Source organism: Meleagris gallopavo, chromosome 2 (genome assembly GCF_000146605.3).
Source record: "Meleagris gallopavo isolate NT-WF06-2002-E0010 breed Aviagen turkey brand Nicholas breeding stock chromosome 2, Turkey_5.1, whole genome shotgun sequence".
NCBI lineage: Eukaryota > Metazoa > Chordata > Aves > Galliformes > Phasianidae > Meleagris > Meleagris gallopavo.
In genome coordinates this window covers 74,599,299-74,615,396 of record NC_015012.2, presented here as the reverse complement: position 1 = coordinate 74,615,396, position 16,098 = coordinate 74,599,299, and the positions used below count along the sequence as shown (strand labels likewise).

Here is a 16,098-nt window from a genome sequence, read left to right as displayed (position 1 = left end):
CGGCGCTGTGGCAGCGGCCTGCGGGCGTGATTCCTTCGGGAAAGAAGGAAGAGGTCGGTGGCAGCCTCGGGCTGAGCGCGTGGGCACCCGCTCACACAGCCACGGGCTTGGCTGCCTTCGGAACGGAGTGCTGCCCGTGCTACTCTTGGGCTGGGCGGAACGCGGGGCCAGGGCATGACCACCATTCCCAATGTACGTGGATGGCAGTGATGCTATACTGAAGCTACCAGGCCTGAGGCTGGACTGCTCTCTGTTCCCTCTTTGCAGCATTGCCTCTTTTTTCCTGCAAAATGTTGGAGGTGCTCCGGAGCAGCAACCATGCACGTGCCTGGAAAGAGGAGAGGTGTGGAAATGGGCTGTGCCAAGGCAAGGAGTCCAACCGCTGGGTCATGGCCTTGCGTATCTCCATTATGCGTCTCCCTCTCAAGCTGCCAGTCATGGCACAAGGAACTTGAGGACCTCACAGCCAGAGTGGGGTGCTTTGAAAACCATTGGCTTTCCACCCCCCTGCCAAACAGACAACTCATCCAAAACAGTTAACGGAGCTGTAGGATGCGGTAGCATCATGCTTGTTTCTTTTCAGGATCAGACCAGACTGAGACAGGGCCACACACCAATGACCATTGGTTTAGGCATGAACTACCAGCAGAAGCCTTGACTTGATGAACAGATCAGATCCCTTTTTCGATTTCACAGTGCTGGAGGAATTCTTGGTTGCATTTACAATATTGGCTTCTCTGCTGCCTGTTAACAGCTGCAATACATTTGGGATAGCACTTTCATCAACTTAAAACTAAGGAAAAGAGTACCAAATTGAAGTGGTGAAGTTCTCAGCAGCTTCAGTCTTCCATTAATTCACTGAAAGATGCAAGAAAATTGAGCTTTTACATGCTTGTCTTCAACAACATAAGCTCAACACTCTTGTTTCTAGATCTTTAATTCCCCTGGATTTTACCTTGGTTACTTTTATACTGAGATGGCAAGCTGCAGGCACTGGGTGCCACATTACAGACATTCTTAGCAGCTATGTCCCAGCTTTCCTCAGTTGCCCAAGCCACCTTGCCATGCAGTGGGAGAAGGGCTATCAGATCTGACTAAATCCTGCCCTCCCCTGAAGCAGCACAGTAGTATTTTGCAGTCAGAAATTGAAATTCTATGTAAAAAAAAAGCCAAACATCTGGGATCTACTTTAATAGAAGGTATCTCAAATAATATATGATCACTGGAATAATGGCATGAATTGAGAAGAGTGATATTTATTATGAAGAGCAGTACAGAGTTCAGCATTCTCTTCTGGGCTCTGGTTTTGAACCAGGCAGCACTTTCAGTGTAATTTTACACTGAACTCAAGGAGGAAGCACCTGTAACTAACATGAAACTTGGTTTTTTAGCTAAAAAAAATATACATTAACTACATAGCAGCTAAACACTACTGAAAATAAACTGAATAGACATAAATGTTGAGTAACAGAAATTCTCTGAAGGGACGTAATGTTTTCTCCATTTAATTAAGCTACTTCATGGCCTGTACTGGTGCTGGATAATCACAAGAAATTGTGCAGAACTAGCAGTCAGAGAATGCTTTTATTTTCAGACTCATTGCCTGACTGACAGTCGAGGCTACAGACGACGAACGCTGCCAGGTGATTCAGTTGTGAAACCACTGATGCCTGTGAGACAGTGCTGTAATGTGTGCATGGACAGAAATCTGGGGCTTACTTTCACAGTGCTGCTTGTCACTGGCTGCACATGACAGATAGGAGCAAGCATTGCACAGCCTGGGCATAGTCAGTGCTGCCAAAATAGTCAGCTTGCCTCCGGTTCCTTCATGTGACCGCGAATACCCTATTTGTGTTTTCATTCTCCCTTTTGTTTAGACTTTTGCACAGAGGGGCCATTTTGTTCTAGTAACTTTTTTTTTTTTTTTTAATGTCCAAATATAATAGCAAAACTGCAGTCAAGTCCCAGACATTAACAGCACTTCATTCTGGCTGTGTATCCTGTCATATGATCTACCACCCTGGTGGAAAATGAAACATGCTTAGCTGAAGCATATAGAAACTGAAACTTGGCCAGAACACAGCTACAACACAGATTTCCTTATTTAATAATGTGCTAAATGCAATATTAAATCCTGCAGATTTTGCACAACTTCACCAAACTGATTGCAAAGCAGTGATAATAATCACTTTCAACACTTACAGTGAAGTGTGCCTTCAGTTTGACCTTAAAAAAAATAATCTAAGATATATATTTTTTAATGTCTTGTTTCTGAGAAGCTGATTTTGCTCATGTTTCTAAATACTTTCCTGCAGTCATGGTCTACTGATACTTTTTTTTTTTTTTTTGGATGAAAACAGCAATTGTGATATAGGCACCATGCTTCAGAGCAAAGGAGCTAATAGGACTTTCTATTGCAAAAAAAAAATAATATAGCAAAATTAATGACAATCATAAGTTCTGATAACATGCATAAACCTTGAATTGCAGCCATGCCTACTGTGAAAGAGTGAGTGGCCATGTGGGCAGAATTCCCCTGGACAATTGCAGACCACAGATAAATATTTCTGCAGTTCCCAGAGGTTCACTCTATAGCTGGTGGAGAAAACCGGGAATTTCTATAGCACAGTTTATCTGACCTGAAACAGATGTCAGATGTAGATTGCCCTGCCTATGGTTTTTTTTTTATTATTAAGCTTGTTAATCCTGATACAGGTAAAAAATAAAAATAAACATTGAAGCCTAATTCAGCTTTTGCCCCTAGATTTGATGCATCACAGTATATTCTAGTAGATCTTGGAATTAAGTTAATAATGTGGCAGTTCAGAGTGTTTTTTGTATAGAATCACAGAATATCCTGAGACTGCAAGAATCACTGAACCCAAGCCCTGGCTCCACACAGGACCACCCAGAATTCAAAGTTTGAGAGTGCTGTCCAAACACTCCTTAAAGTCCGGTAGCTTGGGCCTGACCGCCCTCTGGTGCAGACCCTGTCCCTAACCCCCAGCTGCCCCTCCTCTGACACAGCTCCATGCATTGCCCTCGGGCCCTGTCGCTGTCACAGAGAGCAGAGCTCAGCGCTGCCCCTCCGCTCCCTCCGTGAGGAGCTGCAGCCGCCATGAGGCCTCCACTCAGCCTCCTCTCAGGGCTGAACAAATCCAGCTACTCTTCACATGCCTTGCCCTCCTGACTTTTCAGCATCTTCAAAGCCCTCCTTTGGGCACTCTCTGATAGTTTTATGTCTTTATATTGTGATTCCCAACCCACACCCATCGCTGAAGGTGAGGCTGCACAGCACAGAGCAGGGGTCAGTCCCTTCCCACACCCAGTAGCAGTGCTGGGTCTGATACCCCCCACGGAACGGTTATCCCTCGTGGCTACCAGAGTACACTGCTGACTCACATTCAACTTGCCATCAACCAGCACCCCCAGATCCCTTTCTGCTTTGTATGCTGTCTCTTAAGTTCAGCTACAAATTGCTTCTTAAGACCGTAGAGTTACAATACAATACAATAGTTCTTTGTACAAATCATTCATCATACTCCAGTTTTTCAAGTTCTCAAAATGTATACCAGTTTGCTTCATTTATAATGCTACTCCTTCAGTACAGACAGTTGGCTGCAGAATTAAACTCTAATGGAATTAAAGAATACAATATTAATATGTCTGTGTTATCAGTGAGAACCAGTGTGACTCACTTGGGGGAGAAATCATTATTGTGTTCATTGATGACTAATACAGTCCTAGTTTTTAAAATCTTTTATGTGAATTCAGACCTGTTAAATCTGGATACAAGTGCACCTCCTCCTCACTGACAGAACACGCATAACACTGTGTAACCGAATGCCCTGTAATAATTGCACCAATGCACTGAACTTCTAAGGAAAGCAATTACTGTCTTTTCATCAGATTTAGTTCTAAAACAACTACTTCATTAAACTTGTGGTTTCTCAACTGATTTTTAATTAGCATTATTTCAGAAATGGAACAAAGAGAAGAAAGTAGTCATCTACCAGATCACTATAACCGCTCACGCAAGCAAATGCTTGTTTGGGATCATCGGTGCTGTGTGAAGTACCTTGCAGTAGCCTACATTATAAGACATAAGAATAAAGACATACTGACTTCACCTTTTTGTTTCCCCAAACAATGAGAAGAATCATGCCAGTCACGTGGCTCACTCCTCACTGGCACCATAGCTGTAATAGTTCACATGGTTTCCTGGTTCAGAATAAATCTGAGAAGGCGTATGTTGAAGCCAAAGCTGCTGAGCGACAGCTGTTCAAAATTCCTGATTTCACTGATCTACTTACTATATGTTTAGAACTACATTTAATGTTGAAGGCTAATTCTAAACAAACTGAGCTACCACTGTATCAGGTATAAGAAGAATAAATCCTTAATTTCCTTAACCAGGGACTTCTCAGAGCCAGTAGCCCATGAAGGGAAAATTAATCTGGATACCTGGAGGACATTGCTAGCCTGGCAAGAAAACACAAGATCCGTGAATCCTTGTAATTGTATGAAAATTACTAACCCATCATCATGAGAACGGACTGGAAAGTTACTAACTGTGTAACTTTTATGTATAAATACCAAGCAGATAGTTTTGTGTGTGTGCTTGACCTGTGGGAAACCACTGAGCACCCTGGCTTGTGCAATCCTGAAAAAAATAAGCAGTATCTCTCCTGAGTGTATGATGATTCACTTACTGCTAACCAGGCAACAAATCTGCTTTTTAGACAATAGTAATGGAATACATTTTCTCTGGTGCATCTTCTTTACCCTGAAAGTTGCAGAGAGCTGGATAGTTGGAGAGTAGTTATGAACTGCTCCAATCTTAAAATTATTTTGCTCCTATGCCACTATTTAGGGATAAAATGCCAGGCATATCCCTTGACCCTTACCACACAACCAGTTTTTCACACTCCTCCCTCTTTAGGGAGTTACTTTTTTTTTTTTTAATACTTTTTCATTATGTGAATTGCTCCAGATGCCCTTTTGCTTTAACTTACTCCCATAAGCTTCCTTCTGGGAATGCAACATCTGTCTTTATGATTACGGAGTAGTCAGGATTATGCCTGTTTGACTGCCACCAAGCAGACTTCATATCCCATCCACTCCAGAAACATTCATCCTAACATGAACTTCTTGTCTACACCTGCTTGTACAGCTGCTTGTACACAGCTACTGCTGGCTCAGCAGAGCCAATAAAGGATTTAAGAGCAGGTTCTTATTTTATACTCCTCAAAAGGTGTTTTACAATCAATGTAAGGATGATTAAAGCTTACTGTGTCATTAACTTAGATGTATTTAGTTATCAGCCATCTCTGCCAGCCGCACGTAGCTATATGGGACACCCAGGAGTCTCTCAGGTGGTTAGTAGAAATACACATATGCATCCGATGTCACAGGAGGTATCCTAAGGTATGCATGACATCCATATTGAGCACAAATGGAGGCTATGGGAGACTTACAGGATACTGGTGCTGTTCTGAAAGAGGCAGTAGCTGAAGGCCACACGCAGTGCCAAGACACACTCAGTCCATGGCAATAGGGGGTGTTGAGGGGGGAGTGCAATGGGAAAAGCAGGACAGGCATTTATCAGCTGTCGAAAGAATACTAAATTCAAAGCCAACACTCAAGTTTCTGTATTATGGACTTTATGAAGAATTGCAGAACTTGGAATGTTGCCTGCTGCTCTACAGATAGAAAAATGTGGAATTGAAACATGAGACAAAATTACTGAAGGAACAGGATTGGGGAGGTTGAGCTGCTGGCATTCCCCTACCGCAGAGTTTGCAGTCAGCAGTTACAATGTGAGACCAGGGATGAACGTCACACTGGCAACTGAAAAGTAGTTCAAGAAGCTGTGAAGGGAGTATTAGAAAAGAAGGAATTTGTGGATCAGACCATTTGGCTCGCCAGAGGATGACCTGATCATTGAAAAAAGCACTGCAGAAAAGCTGAGTATGGTTGAATCCCTCTGTGCAGGATTAAGTGATGAAGACGTTGGCTGATAGGACAGGGTGACATCCTTCTGATTTGTTCCTATTGGAACCTTTACACTGAAAGCCCACTCCTGTACTCTCCATATGCTGTTTTACAAAAGGAGCTGGAACAGATGATGTTTCCTGCATTCAGATGGCTGTGGTAATTATCAAAATAGCCTCAGAACTGACGCAAATAGGCATGAGCACCATGAATTGGGAAATTCAAAGTAACAACCAATTCAATTCCAGAACAAGTAGGAATTGTATCACAGGTTCCTGGTATTCTGAGGGATACCAGTGCAAAGCTGATAGTGGGGCATCTAGAAACCCTAAGAGTGCTAGTGAAAGGTTTTAACAAGGAAGTAAGTTGGGACTGCAGCACTCTCTGATGTTTGCATTCTCAGGGAATTGATGCAATCCCCACAACTTATAACCCTTTCATTGACAAGCTGAGTTCCTCTTAGAAGTAGCTAGGCTGCTTGCTGTGCCTGTATTGAGTAGAGGCTTCAGAACATCAGAGCCCTCTTGATTTCAAAATAGATTTCCAATTGCAATGTGTTCATGTCTGATTTATGTTTGAATCAACTACCTATTAGGTCAGCAGAATCCAGAATGGATTTTAGACTGCACTGAGTGGAGAGTAAAACTCTCTCACTAAAAACAAAAGGTAAATACTGCCATAACTAAGGCAGCTCTGATACTGTCCTGTAATGTAGTTCTGTAGCATCGCTATGTGGACCATATGGTGCTCATCCACCTTTGTATAGTTTAAGGTACATCCTGTCGTGATGAGCCTGTGGTCATTTCCTGGCCAGCATTTTGTGAGAAACACATTTGGAATATGCTATAAAGTGCTCTGGCTTCTACACTACAGCTAGGCCAGGCTATTCTTTTATTCTTCTGTCTATCGTGTTTGCACCCATCTACAAAGTGTTTTTTGACAGTAAGCCCAAACCTTCTCAATTTAGGCTAGTTCATGTTTAGTTGGGCACAGGGATGGAAAAAAAAAAAGGACTTTTTTTTTCCTCTGCCTTATGTTATTCAGGAATTCTGAAACAGACGATACTGTGGTAGCAGCCCCTATCAGTGTTATTAAGAAATATATTTAGCGGAGTATTTCCTTTCCTTATCAAAGATGCATTAGTTCTGTCCAAGAGACAGCATAACAGATTGTTGCATAGCAACATTTTTTTTTTCCAGACACCTTTATCTACACAAAACTTTTCTTTTAAAATATGTTCTGGAGCCAACTGAGATATGCTTAAAATGTGACCGCCAGCATCAACTATAACTTAAATATGAACATATGCTTATATGGTGTGCAAATATTTCAAGATTACATAAACATATTTTAAGGAAGTTACTTAATGGATGATATACAACTTAGATTTCTTTTCTTACACAATATTTTTTCAGTAGTTTTTTGTTCAAGACCTAGTGTATAGATCTTAATGCCTAGAAGCCAAAGAGAATAGGCAGACAAGGACTGGCTGTCTGACCTTTCTACGATGAATCATCAACACAGAGAAAGCACAATCAGAAAAATACTGCAGAAAATATCAGGGAGAGAACAAATGAAAAGAAACAATCCATTAAGTCTTCAAAAAAAAAAACCCAAACCAAACCAAAAACAAAAACAACAACAACAAAAAAACCCCAAACACCCAGAAACAAAAGTATTTAAATTAAGCCATTTGAGATTAAGGATATGATCTGATGTGCAAACATTAATGCAGTTGGAAATGAAGTGGGATGTCAAACAGTAGCCACCATATAAATACAGAGGAGCCTGAAAGGATTACTCAGCTAAAGCTGGGTTATTTTTCATTTCTCACACAGCTGCCATGGGGAAAGTCCATGTGTTTGTCTGTAATTAGGTAAATTCATATGTAGCTGTCAACAAATACTCAAAATAGGAAATTTTTGGTGTCAATGACCTAGTCCTCTATAGAACAGGACACAGATAAACCTGCAGCATCAAAAATCACTATGAATGTTATGCATATCATTCAAGAGGAAAAATAGAAAAACTCTAACATTCAATTTAAGACAAATTCTCAATGATTACTGCAAATGAAAGGGGCGATGTATGTATCATTTAAGCAAACACTGCTGTGTGTCATTACCTCTAGACTTACTTGCTTTAGTTCTTCAGCTTAAACTGATGTGTAAAATTGGAGAAGGGTTATAGGTCAGTGATTTTGGAAATATTATACTATTTGAAAAATTTCTTGAAAAAAATCACTGCAGTGCTTTGACAACGAGTTAAGACAGTACTGCAGTTTTACATACAAGAAAACAAAGAATTTTTAATGAGAAAAAAATGTTCCATCACAAAAAACGAGGTCTCAAATGATGCATTTCAATTGTGCTTGAACCAAGTATTCTCCTGTTGCTTTTATCTCCATGCTAACGCACAGTACACTCGTAGCCATATACTTTTAAGAAGACACTCCAATATTGCATAATTTTAAGGGCCACGAGGACGATGAGACAACTGGAACACCTCTTCTACACAGTCAGACTTATTCAGTCTTGAGGGAGCTCCAGGGAGACTTCATTGTGACCTTCCAGTATTTAAGGGGCGATTATAAATACAGGTGGAATCAACTTTTTACATGGATGATAGGACAAGGGGGAATGGTTTTAGACTAAAGGAGAGGAGATTTTAATTAGATGTGAGGGGGAAGTTTTTCCACAGAGTGGTGAAGTGCTGGCACAGGTTGCCTAGAGAGGTTGTGGATGCCCCATCCCTGGAGGTGTTCAAGGTTGGATGGGGCATGATTTAGTGCTTAATCTAGCAGTTGACAACTCTACCCATGGTAGGGAAGTGGAACCAGATGATCTTTGAGAGCTCTTCCAACCCAAGCCATTCTGTGGTTCTGTAATTTTAAATAACCAGTTTCCAGTGTGTGTTCAGGGATGTATTTTAACTCTTCTGTGTGGATCTCAACTGTAACTTTTTGGAATTGATGTTTTAAAGATATTCAGCTCCTAACTTCAAAAGTTTAGTGGGATACTGAATTGGTTTGAGTTTATTCTAAAACTATTTTCAAGATACTAGATCTGCAACAGCCCCTCCCATGTTCAGACATCTCTGATGATACATAAAAATGGCGAATAGACTACCTATTTTGGAGCTATACTTCGTACTATACTACTCAGGACTTATCGCATGAATTCTAGGTGTTCTTTGGTGTTGTATTTTCTAAATCTCTCTACATTGCTTTGTCAGAATTAGTTCTTGTAGCATATGGGGTATTCCCTCCCTTTAAGATAAAAACTAGCACCTCAACAAAATTTAAAAAGAAAATGCAAGAGACTGGGAAAAAAAAATTCTTTATATAAGACAAGCCCATGCATGCCTGAGTGCTTAATCAGTTCAGCTAGTACGTGAAAACCTGAGATACTAAATAGAAAGCAATTACCCAAAAATGCTACGTGCAAGTCATTGTCTAAACTGAGAAACATCAAATTTAAAGTCTAATGAATGCATTTTAATATTCAGTGTTAAATATATTTGAAGCATAATAAGACTGATGAAAATTATGCTCTCTGATAATATCCAATTTGATTATTTTTATTAGCCAAAGTCACCTTCACTACATTATGCATTACAGTTGATGTCAAATTCAGGAGGGAAATTCATGGTAAATGAATAGCTGAATTAACTTGATAGTCTCTCTAAGTAAAAGGGTACGCGTGACTATACAGAACTTAGGCCAAATATAAAGGAACAACATTCTGTAGTAGTTAGTATTCACACCACAGCCAGTGTGATCAGATGCTTTTCTTAATGTCTTGTCCAACAATGAATACATGCTGGTATGTGTTGTTCATCTCACAAAATCACATATACCTGACAAGAATGAAGCGAAAAAAAGACTGAGGCTGAGTCACAATGGTGGATCTCAACAAAATGGTCAAAAATTATGGCTGCCCTTCAATAAAAGTGCAGTTTGGAGGGCTATGGAAGGGCAGCTCTTACCCACCATTTCTGTGGTGAACTCTGAAGAGAGCTTTGCCTTAACTGAAGGCTTGGTCTGAAAAGCCACCCTAACTTAACACAACAGGTGGTAACTGAACCAAAACTGAACTCTTTCACTTTCTGAAGCATTCTGCTTTCGTTACAGCTACTGTAATTATCCTTCACACTGCTGCCAGGACCAACACTTACGGTTATTCTCAACATTTTTCACCTTCCTAGAACTGCATTCCTGATCAAGTGAGACTTGGAGCCTAGATCCATCCACTAGCCAACACCTATTTCTAAGAACTCCCCAATGTATTCAGTACATTCATGCCAAAATGGCCAATTTGTTCCAGAAAGATAAATAAGTCATGCGTGTTAAGCAGCAGTAAGGGACTTGGAAACTACTAATTTCTCTTTTGGCAGATGCTTGTGAGGAGAGCCTTTGCATTCAATGCCAAGTGGCTGTCCCAGCTCATGTATTCAGTGCAACATTAGAGTCTCAAGATGTGTACAGCATACAGAAACTTTGCATTTGCATTCAAACCACCACTGAATTTAGATTTCTTTCACAGGTTGAACTCCTTATTTTTCAACAAAAGCCAGAAAACACTGGGAGCTCTTAACTCAGTAATAGACATGCAGCACTATTCCTTGCCTTAACCAAAAGAAAACTTTCAAATTCCATCTCCCTTCCTATCTCCAGAGCTATCTCAGGTAGGGATAGACAAGTTTATGACTGAGTGAAGTGCAGCTCCCCTTACCCAATTCTGGGGTACTGCAAGCTGCCTTCCAAATCAAGCTCTTCCCACTTCCAGCAGCTGCTGACATCACCTTTGGAATGTATACGCAACTCGTTTGCTGTGGGATTGGGGGGAAAGAAAAAAGGAGTTGTACTTCCAGCTAGGAAGTACAATGACACTTTGGTATCATTAACTAAACAAAACCAGTAAATACAGAATTCAGAAAGTTTTACTTATTTTTAAAGTTTGAGAGTATTCGGATGTCCTGGTGAATCCTTTGACAAATCTGCTCATTTCTATATATTAAAAGTAGCAAGATATTCTCATTACTGTAACAGGTTGATTTCTCCAGTACTCATTTTGATTTCAATTGCAGATGTACCCATAAGTAGAAAGAATCAGAAGTTAGTGCTCGCATCTTTAGGACTTCCATCAGTACACCTGAATGGCAGGGTAGAAACGCACAGATTCTTCACCGCAACAACCACAACTGTGCAGGCTATCAAAACAAATTTAGCAGCATAAATTCAACCTTTCGGATAAACCACCCTCCTCCAAAACCTTACAAAAATACCAGTGCAACATAGAGCCATTTTACAAAACAACTGTCTTTATAGAAAGGTATTTTAGTGGTATATGCTGAGGTAAATGATAAAAGTAGGCCCAGAGGGCATTACCAGTGTTATGAAGAACTCCAGATGAAATTTGGCCAAAAGCCTGTTTTATAAAAGCTAATATTTACCTACCAGTTATGATTGCTGGTAAGGTACTTATTGCTGTAATACTTCAAAATTACTTTTCAGATTAAAAATTGAAAAATATATGAAATTAGATCAGTATGAACGTTAGGTAGTAGCTGTAACAAATTTTAAAAGGCATTGTACCAAGTTTTCTTAATTGTTTACTAGCCAATTTGATTGTAGCAGGTAAATAAAATACAGCATACATTTTACCTGACACCATGCATCAAAATCACCATAAAAACTACGTTTATCAAAGTCCAACTCCACAAGGAAAACATGAAAAAGTGCAAATTATGTACCCAGTATTTCTGTCACAGCTGTTTTTTCTTAATATGGCATGAAAAAGGTTTACAGCATATATTAAGAAAATTCTTACAAGTGTTCACCTCAATGCTTATATATACAACATTTTGCTCAAAGTGCTCACTATATTAAAAAAACTGATTGGATAAAAATATTTAAACAGTGCTTTCTGAACGTTCAGGGAAAATTCATATAATACATCAGTCCCATTGGTTTTCCTCTTCACTCAGTGCAATGAGATGCAGAAGTCACATCAACTTCATGAAATCTTAGCTCGCCACAGTGCCAGAAAACCTCAGTTACAGTGGCATTCTTGGTGTCCCATTAGGAGTGGGTCTCTTATTTTTTTGCACATGACTTTGATGTTTTCGAGATCTTACTACTTTCATTCTTACTTCAAATACTTCTTGTATGGCTTTTCGAAAACAATGGAAATTGTAGTCTATTAATCCTACAGAGACAGAAATGTTTTCCATATTAATAAAAACATTTACACAAATGAAGTAATCACAAATTTGTTTATATTCTACATTTACTAAAATACCACATTCTTTCTAGAGGTCATAATCAGTGAATTCTCCAGGCAATTTTTTCTGTGCTAAGCAGAAGTAAATTTAATAAATACAAGTAATTCAGTGAGCATCACAGTTTCCTGTCATATCCTGTATTAACTGTACATATTGGTCTTAAGAGAACACAAAGAGGAATGCTTTGGCAGATAGGAAAGCTTTAACTTAACAAATTGCTTTGGAGAAACACTGAGGATACTACAATATAAATCAAATTCATTCCCAAATTATGGTGTCATTTTGCAACTTCACCTCACAGAAGAACCATGATAAAAATACATATCATCTAGTAGTAAAAAAAAAATTCTTTTTTTCTTATAATATTTAAGTTTTGAAACAGATACTCTACAGCTATATTACCAAGTAACAGCCAGTTATACTTCATTTTACACTCTAACTGAAAACTAGCACAACAGTCATGTTGTTAGATTACATACATACATAATAGGCAGTTAAAATTACCATGTGAGTGGGCTGACTGTGATCCCACAGAAAAGCTGTAAAGCCATACTGGTAGTCAATCAGAAGATTTATTGGGTTCTATAAATTGTTTAATACTGCCATACAGTTTTAAAATTTTGGTACTGAGCTTGTGACTTCAGACAGGGTTAATTGCCATAAGCTTTCCCAACGTTGTGTTTTCATCTCAATTTCCTTAACAGGAGATGATACAAATTTGAAATAGTTCATACCCAACTTGTTATACTTTCTTTTTTTCCAGAAATTGCTTTCGTTCTCCCTTGAGTTCAGACAAAGTACTCAGTTGAAGTTTCGAGACACCAAAATAAAACTGCATTAAAATACCAAACCATGCTGCTCATGAGTACTGACTTCAATACGAACTGTCCCAAATTATGTAGCCACAACAGTTTGACACAAGCGTGCACAAAGCCTAACAAGTATTTGCTTAACATGGTGTCTTTTCTGAAACAGTCCTGTTAGTGTTACAGTAAGACTTTTTAATACGTACAGCAAAACCAACATGGGCAGCAGCTAACTTTCAAAGATAGTAATAGTGGTACATATATGTGAGAGAAATTTGACCAGGTGAAGTTCTATAAAATAAAAGCTAAACAGCCTGTCAAACAATTCAGCAGAGATGGCTTGAGTACTGCAATCACAAACACGACGACACTGACTGGTGAATTAGTAACACAAGAAATGGGTCACAAGCCAAGACGATGGCTCATTTTTCCACTGTTCCTTTCCAGTCTTGGGACATTTGAAGCCCAGTAATTCAGTGAACACCACACCAAGTAAACAATGTGGTAATTAACTAAGCTTTTGGTGTTGACCTTGACTAGGATCAGAACAGGATAAGAAACGTTAGGTACTTTAACTACAAAATGTAAATGCTGCCTAATCCCAAATATGCAGCTTTTTAAAAGCTTACTTTCAAAGACAAAAAAAGCGAGAACATATTTCTATCAGCTAGTTTCAATACTTGGAACTATCCCTTGGTTATGGCACGCAAGCTGTTCCAAACGCATATGCTAGTGCCAATAGGTACAAAGCAAAGCTAGCCAAGATAAATTGACACATTCTACTGTTGCAGATGGAAGCTTCATTGCAATGAATGTAAACTGTATGCTTTCTTATCAGAAAGCAGTCAAATGTATTTATGATTTCATCTTAATGTCAGCACAATACTTCATGCCTTTAACCATGTTATGTAAGCTCTATCAAGCTGTACTTGTAATACTGTGATACAGTTAGAGACTGTATCAGCTAATGGCAATCAGAGTTACTCATTGGTTTGTCTGTATAAGGTAAAATAACGTAATATTAGAAAGAGGTAAATACCTTTTCTCTCAAAGCTTTCTTCTCTCACAAAGCAAACAAGAGCAAGGAATTTTGTTACTTCTTTTAAATAAAGGACAGTTGTATTGTTCAGTTTTATGATTGCCATTGATTCTTTGTCATACGGAGTTCCAGTGCCATCATCTTTAAGCCTGAAAGGCAATATTCAAACAAACAAACAAGATAAGGCATCAGATGAGTTAAAAGTATTTCCAGGTATGTTCTTGCACCAGATAATCCCAATCTTTATGAAATTTTCATTTTAATCTTTCAGGGAAATTCTTCAAGCACCACAATGCATTAACTAAGTGGACGTAGAGATTAAACTGTTTATTCAGATACACCTAGAAATCAGATCATTAGGTTTCCAAGAATCTGACATGGAGCCCTTCTTTCTTCAAACCATTACCATAAAGTTGTCTGTTTTCTTTTAATCACTGTACTATATTACGAACTTATCTAAAGCATGCGAACCAGTAAGTCTGTACTGATAATTCCAAATCCAATAACCTTGCTTCAGCACTGGCAGCTGACTGATAGTTTACACCATCATGAGACCTTCCTCATGAGACTCTGGCTTTTGTAACATCATATTACAAAGATGTTTCTCCTTCACAGATGATACACCACAACAATCACTGTATTGGATTTTACTCTCATTCCTGAATGCACACACAGATCTTCTTAAATGAGTAGTTATCAGCAATCTCCCAGAATAATTAGCATCAATGATATTTTAAGGTAACAGGTTTCAAAGATGTTCCAGGAACAGAGGACAATAAATTAATTTGAATATCATGCTTTTAGTTTGCAGCTAAAAACCTTGACAGGCAGGTTTCTATGACAAATGCTAAATGATTACACAAGAGACAGTGGCAGAATGAAACTGACTAGAATGCCTCCCTGTTGTGTTATACAGATAATAATTTTGAACCACAGAACTGTATCTTTCTCTCCACACATACAAAAAAGGCGACAGAATCAGAATCCTTCATTATAAACCTCTGTAAAACACGAGTTCTTGTACAGTTAAGAGATCAAATCTGAAATCTAAAAGATACAGCAGAACACACAACTAAATAAATTTTACAGAAGTATTCAACAATCTATTGTTCTTTTGCTGTTCTAATGGTTACTGTATACCTGCGCCAGGATTCTCCCCCATACCTTCTCGAAGATTACAAAAGATCTATAAAAACAGGTAAGAATTTCAGACTACTGAAGACTACCACATTTTCAGAAGCAGATACTGTGATTTAGCCTCCAATTCTATATACTTTAATGCATTAATACTTAATGCACCCCTGCCTTTCCCAGGAATAGCTAGTACTGCACTGGGCCAAGCCATTTGAAACACCAATATAACTTGCAAGGAAAGCTGATGGCACTAAGCTGAGTGGTGCAGCTAACACAACAGAAGGGAGGGACACTGTCCAGAGGGAGCTGGACATACTCAATAAGTGGGCACATAAGAATCTAATGAGGTTTAACAAAGCCAAGTACAATTGCTGCACTTGGGTCAAGAAAATCACAGATAAGAATACAGACTGGGAGAAAAACTCAGTGAGAGCAGCCCTGTGCAGAAGGACTTGGGGGTCCTGATGGACAGAAAGCTGTACATGAGCCAGCAGAGTGCAACTGCAGCCTGGAAGGCCAATAGTATCCTGGGCTGCATCAAATGAGCGGTAGCCAGCAGGGCGAGGGAGGGGATTATCCCCCTCTACTCTGCCTTCATGAGGCCCCATCTATACCGAGTCCAAGCCTGCGGCCCCCAGTACAGGAAGGATGTGGAGCTGCTGCGGTGGGTCCAGAGGAGGGTCATGAAGATGACCAGAGAGCCGGAGAACCCTTCCTATTAAGAAAGATGGAAGGCAAGAGGGTTTGGTGCTAGGAAGAATTTTTTTTACTCAGAGGGTGGTGAAGTGGTGGAACAGGTTGCCAAGAAGGTTATGGATGTCCCATCTCTAGAAGCATTCA

General features: G+C 39.4%; 1 protein-coding gene across 2 annotated transcripts in view; it reads right to left on the bottom strand.

Annotated features, from left to right (window-relative positions):
* The window catches only part of LOC100540835 (gamma-aminobutyric acid receptor subunit rho-2), an 81,161-nt gene that overhangs the window by 56,988 nt on the left and 8,075 nt on the right, over window positions 1-16,098 (bottom strand). For both annotated transcript variants that reach the window (XM_019613100.2, XM_019613101.2), the window contains exon 5: window positions 14,125-14,273. In XM_019613100.2, coding sequence (XP_019468645.1) covers window positions 14,125-14,273 — 149 coding nt within the window. The remainder of the gene's footprint in view (window positions 1-14,124; window positions 14,274-16,098) is intronic.